The sequence below is a fragment of the Anolis carolinensis genome, chromosome 4 (genome assembly GCF_035594765.1).
Source record: "Anolis carolinensis isolate JA03-04 chromosome 4, rAnoCar3.1.pri, whole genome shotgun sequence".
Lineage (NCBI taxonomy): Eukaryota > Metazoa > Chordata > Lepidosauria > Squamata > Dactyloidae > Anolis > Anolis carolinensis.
This window is the reverse complement of record NC_085844.1, coordinates 39,537,371-39,543,827: the sequence shown is the minus strand read 5'-3', so window position 1 is coordinate 39,543,827 and position 6,457 is coordinate 39,537,371. Positions and strand designations below refer to the sequence as shown.

At 36.8% G+C, this 6,457-nt stretch overlaps 1 protein-coding gene across 8 annotated transcripts in view; it reads right to left on the bottom strand.

Moving 5' to 3' along the window:
• The window catches only part of stau2 (staufen double-stranded RNA binding protein 2), a 200,501-nt gene that overhangs the window by 67,428 nt on the left and 126,616 nt on the right, over positions 1-6,457 (bottom strand). For 6 of the 8 annotated variants that reach the window (XR_010005706.1, XR_010005707.1, XM_062979336.1 and 3 more), the window contains exon 13: positions 3,912-4,025. The exons of 1 other annotated variant lie outside the window; for it this stretch is intronic. Coding sequence is in view for 5 of the 7 variants with exons in the window: in XM_062979336.1 (XP_062835406.1) it covers positions 3,912-4,025 (114 nt within the window). In the remaining 2 variants the exon portion in view is untranslated. Of the gene's footprint in view, positions 1-7; positions 3,276-3,911; positions 4,026-6,457 lie in introns of those variants that run through there. One more of the 8 variants, XM_062979338.1, reaches the window with a different exon arrangement.

Sequence of the window (6,457 nt, the reverse complement as noted above, 5' to 3'; positions counted from 1 at the left end):
CAGAGATATGTGATGTTTAGGTAATCTGTGCTCATGCCTCTAAGGGATTCTTAGGTTAAAGCCAAGACTTTGAATTGAGCTGAAATCCTTTAAACTATTTCAAATGTTTTATACAGGGATCATTGATATTTGCTTTAACTAGGTATCTCAACATCATGATTGATCAGGATCATCTGTCCCTTCACTACTGTATCTATTGCCAGTGTGTCCCAGCAATTCTAAAACTTGACCAGATGGGATCAGTTGCTGTGGTTTCTAAGGGGCAAAATACCTGGTATAACTAGAATGCTTTAATGGAAAGCTGTATCTTTACTGTTTTATGGATAATAAAATAAGCTTGATAAAAAATCAGCAATAATGAAGGCTGATACTGGGCAGCTATGATCAATTCTATAACATCTTGAATTGGAGCTCTACTTAATAAACTAATCACCATTTTTTTAAAAAAAAACCCAAATTCTAGTCATATTTTCCTAATATTTTCTCACAAAGTTCTAAAACAACTGGTTCATCTAATGTATGTTTTTGCAACTGTTGAATGTATGTCATCTCCAGGGATTTGTTTTTATGCTTCACTGAAAAAGATAGCAAACTAAGGCAGCGTTGCCTACAATTAATGATAATATAATTAATATATTGATGTATCTAGTGTACAACCTGTAGGTACTCTTGAATATATCTTTTAACTACAGGCCTAGATTACTTCAATAGCTTAGAGTGCTTTTTATAACCTTCACCTGGGATGCCAATTGGCTACAGGGATAAATTATGTACAGGGATAAATTATGAACAGGGACTGAGAAACTAGTATCTTTAGGGCTGGACTATTCTATCTGGCACTACTCTTGAGGTTAGTCTGGAAGCTGCAGTTTGTGCAAAAGACTTTGGTTAGGTTAGGTTTTGTATATTTTTAGTGTGGTGACCTACCAGCAGTGCACAAAATTCTGCTAAATGGATTGTACTAGCTATTGCTAAGAGACCAGATCAATTATTGCTTTCTAGGCTCAGGGACCTGTTTGTCTAAGTAACTGTCTTCTCTCTTAAAGGCCCAGAAAGCCCTTGAGGATGCAGAGACCTCTGCCTCCTGTTATCCAACATGCTCCTGTGGTCCGGTCCACAGTTGTTTAACACTGGCCATTTAGTTGCATACATGTGTGCAGTATGTGGAAGACTTTGGCCTTTGAAATTAACAAGCTTTAACAATATTTCACTTTTGATATGTGTTTAAAACACACCTCTTTATTCAGAACACAAAATGCAGCCTTCCATCTTTTTAATGCACAATGTAAATATTTTGTATTAATTTGTGCATTTTGTTTATTACATGTTATTTTTACTAATTGGTTTGAAACTGTGACATCCAAGCATTCATAAATATCCCATTAAACGTAGATGACACTAGAACATTAGTAAGGTGTCAAAGCAACAAGGAGACCTAATTCTGTGACTGTTCTCTTAATTGGTTAACTAACTTATTTTCTTCCAGACAGAATTCTCCCATCTAGGTTAAAACTTTGTGGTTAAACCAGACACTGGGGGAGGATCTTCTAAAAAATAGTTCTCAGTCAATTCTTTGAGAGAAGTTAAGTAACTCCCGATCAAAGTGGCCAAATGTGCAAATGACATTTTTACTTTAAATTAGGATGAAGCATTCCTTTCTCATTTTGAACACCAAATAAGACAAAATACATGGAAATTTAGTAGTAATCAACCCTACAATATATTTAGGAAGTGGGCCCATTAAGAAAATATATCTTAAAATCCCAAACTCTTGGTGCATGTACATTCAGCTGAACTAGATGTTTTGAGAAATGCGAAGCTACTGCCCTTCAGTGTCTCCTATACTTTATCTTCATGTCACATAAGGAACATCCACCATGACTTCATCATGCTGTGCATTTTCCTACTCACACCTCACATTACTGATTGTTGACAGAAAGGACAGAGCGATGGATGTTTTATGTATGCATTGGGTTTACCTAGCTCTTATGATGATACAGGAAAGACTTACGGATTGGTGGCAACATTACCTCCCCTGTAGTCTAACTCTAAATCCCTTGATTTACATTCTAAATGGATTTGGGATGTAATTAATAATGCAATGGTGCCAGAAAAAGCTTAGCTGTTCCCAGTGAAACACAAATACTCTGTCATATATTTTCTATACATGAAGCAACAGAGAAATTAACTTAATATAAAACAGAAGTCAAAGAACAAGAACAGGATTGATGTATTATGTTTTGTATGTAACCATACCAGGAACAGAGCTGGCAATCAGAAAAAGCAGACTGTAATCAACTAGGCATATGTAAAAACATACTGGATGACTATTGTAACTAAAACATAATTACTTCAAGGCCAGATTTTGCATGGTGAAAGGTGAAAATTGTTAAATCTGCAGCTTACAATTTGACAGCCAAAAGTGTCATTGAAAAATCTTCTGGTGAGTTAACAATATCTTAGAAATATATCCTGTATTTATTTTTGTATTTAGTATAATAGAGCTACCATTCTGAGCACTGGTAGATCATCAAAATGCCATGAGATTTCAGAAGGCTATAAAATCTTTTAAAGTATAAACCAGCATAATTTATGCACCAAGAGGTTTAAAATGACCTCAGTGTGAACAGTTGTGAAAGAACCAAAATATTAGGAATGATTAGAAAAGAACTTGCAAATGAATCACAATGCCATTTTATAACGAGCCGCCTCACATTAAGAAGCTGATGTAGAGCTGTTATACAACATGCAACTACAAAAGAGATAAAAATGTAGATGTTTTCTGGGTCTAGTGATTTGTATTCCTTACTATCTCTAGAATATTCTTTTTCATACGTGGTGGCAGCAACCAGAATGATTAATACCAGAAGCAACTATCTTATGATGAAAAGCTGAAAGCAAATGAGCTTTGTCTAAAGGCAACTAAATATAGTTCAAGACTCAAAGGTTATTAAATGGCTCAGTAGGGTGCAGAAAGTTCTACAAATGGCAAAATGCATAAATAAAGTTGCAAAGGGGAACTTTAAATATAAAACATATTATAAACACTTGTAATTTATTTTTTGAAATAAGTTTTTCAATCAAAATTTATCTTTGATTCATCCAAACCTTCGGTTTTTCAGGATTTTAAGAAATCCCTTTCTTCTTCCACTGATTTATACTTCTATATTTTTGTTTCTTGTATGAATTACTCATCTTTCAATATAAAGGTAATCTTTAGGTGTCCAAATACAGTACGATTAATGAGTCATTCGTGATGTCACTGTGGATGCAGACTAAATGTGAATAGAAAGAAACATCTTCAGGCTTCCTGTTGACTTATGGAGACCCCATGGACTATAAGGTTTTCTTAGGCAAGGAATACTCATGAGGTGGTTCTGCTAGTTCCTAAATTTAGTTCACAACAGCTTTAATTTTGAGTCGTCTCATATCCAAATATAACCATGACTGATCCTGGTTTAGCTTTCAAGATCAAACAGGATCTGATGTCTATAGGGTAAATACCTGGCCTATTTGATTTTGAAAGTCTATGGATTACCAGAGAGTACAAGAATCCATAGACAATTTTGAAGTGGCTATAAGGGCTACAAACTACTCAGCCAGCATTTGAAGAATTAGATTTGAAAAGCTCACTACTATGTATCGAAACCACAAATAATCTTAATACTGTATTTTAATACAGATACAGTAGTAGGATGCTCTGGTTTTTACAACAAATAATAAAAAAAGCAAATACTGGTAATCTCTTTTGCCCAGTACCTGCATACATTTTTAAAAACAACTATTTGAAATAGAACGTAGGTATGCCTAAAATACCCATTTGTGATACTGAAATGCTCTCTTTGGCACAACTTGTAAAAACAAATAGCAAAAAAAAATTGAAACAAGTAGCCAATTAAGCCTATTTGTACCTGATCATGGCTGTCTTCAGTGGTGCTTCCAATACCATGGAAAGTCATCTGCACAGGAGACAGTGTCAAACAGGTCATGCACTCTTTTCCATTTTGTCTGTCACTGTAGTGTACCTATAACAAAACAGGATATACCATGTTGATAAGATCCACCAAAGTGATTCCTAATCACAAATTCAGAGTTCTGAAGCACTGAAAATTTCTCAGTCCCATCTCCATCTTGGCCTAATTAGAGTATCCTGACTAGAGTTTTAACTCAGAAAGAGAAAATGATCCATGGTTGAGAAAATCACCCAACTACATGCTAAGCAGGAAGATAACGGTAACAGCATCCAGTACTGCCAGCTGATCTGGCCCATAGGAAAAAGTAACTTATTTTGTAATCTCTGCGAGAATACTGCCAGCCACAATGCTAATGGCAAATAAGCAATCACTTAATGCCTTCTGTGGCCATCTTATCTCTTGCTAACATTCTGGTAGGCAGCTCTATGTCCCAACGGGTGACTCTGAATGGACTATGGAGATACACAGCTGATGATCCTTACTTCCACCCCCAATTTGGTCTTTTGGCAAAGCAAAGTTATTCAGTGCTAACAGAAAACTGATTTCAGAAGGTGGAAAAAACTCTTCTGATAATGCTGACAACTGGTCTAACTACAGATGAGATCTTTAATATGCATGTAGAGCAACATGAATGTTTAAATTATGCATAGATATTTATTTCACTCAACACTTGATAAAAGTTTTCTGGACTCTTTCGCATATCCTTCCCACCACATGCACATTAAACAAGTCCGTTAAATTGCTTGTGGCTCTCTGCCAGGAAAGCCATAATACTTAACTCAGAAATGAAAAGAGACTCTTCTTGTACACAGTAGCTTTACTCTGAATAATCAAAAGAGATGTGAAGACATCTGACTTCGAAATCTAAACAGAAATTCTGTTATTTTGAAAAATGTTTTGGGCACGGTGTCTCCAGTATGTGGCAGGTTATTCCAGTGGCTTTTTGCTATTTTGCTATTTTTTGCTATTTTGTCAGATTTTCCAGTTACATGTAGGAAAAAACAGTGTTGTCTCTGATTCCTGGAAACCATTTTCTCATCTGCATTTATAAATTCTGCAAAATCAGTAGAATTACTTCCCTCATATTGGAATGATTTATCCCTTCTTTGTATGCAGTCTTTTAAAAATTATTTATCTATATATCACTGTATCGTGGTTCCTCTATTGCAGGGGTCCCCAAACTAAGGCCCGGGGGCCGGATGCGGCCCATCGAAGCCATTTATCCGGCCCGCACAGCACAAGGACAGAAGGGGGTTGGGCTAAATGACCCAAGGGGTCTCTTCTTCTGTTTCAACCCTTATTATTATTATTATTATTATTATTATTATTATTATTATTAACACAACGACGTTGTATGGCACAGCAAACAAGATAGATATGCTGGATTTCATTTCGCAAAACCACAAGTCAAACACTTCCCAAGTGTCTAGGACTGTGTGATGTATTTTCTGATGATGTGTGCAGATCCCAGTAGGGTGGCCTTTTGCAGTTGGCAGATGGTGATTTTGTCAATGTCTATTGTTTCCAAATGCCGGCTGAGATCTTTTGGCACGGCACCCAGTGTACCCATCACCACCGGGACCACCTGCACTGGTTTCTGCCAGAGTCTTTGAAGCTCAATCTTGAGGTCCTGATAGCGGCTGAGTTTTTCCTGTTGTTTTTCGTCAATGCGACTGTCACCTGGGATGGCAACATCAATGATCCAAACCTTGTTCTTTTCCACAACTGTGATGTCTGGTGTGTTGTGTTCCAGAACTTTGTCAGTCTGGATTCGGAAGTCCCACAGTATCTTTGCGTGCTCATTTTCCAATACTTTTGCAGGTTTGTGATCCCACCAGTTCTTTGCTGCTGGGAGGTGGTACTTGAGGCATAAGTTCCAATGAATCATTTGGGCCACATAGTTGTGCCTCTGTTTGTAGTCTGTCTGCGCGATTTTCTTACAGCAGCTGAGGATATGATCAATGGTTTAGTCGGTTTCCTTGCACAGTCTGCATTTTATTATTATTATTATTATTATTATTATTATTATTATTATTATTATTATTATTAACATTGAGGCTGGGTGGCCATCTGTCAGGGGTGCTTTGCTTGTGCTTTTGGTGCACAAAGGCAGAAGGGGGTTGGACTAAATGGCCCAAGGGGTCTCTTCTTCTGTTTCAACCCTTATTATTATTATTATTATTATTATTATTATTATTATTATTAACATTGAGGCTGGGTGGCCATCTGTCAGGGGTGCTTTGCTTGTGCTTTTGGTGCACAAAGGCAGAAGGGGGTTGGACTAAATGGCCCAAGGGGTCTCTTCTTCTGTTTCAACCCTTATTATTATTATTATTATTATTATTATTAATTATTAACATTGAGGCTGGGAGGCCATCTGTCAGGGATGCTTTGCTTGTGCTTTTGGTGCACGAAGGCAGAGGGGGTTGGACTAAATGGCCCAAGGGGTCTCTTCCAACTCTCTTTATATATTATTTTTATTA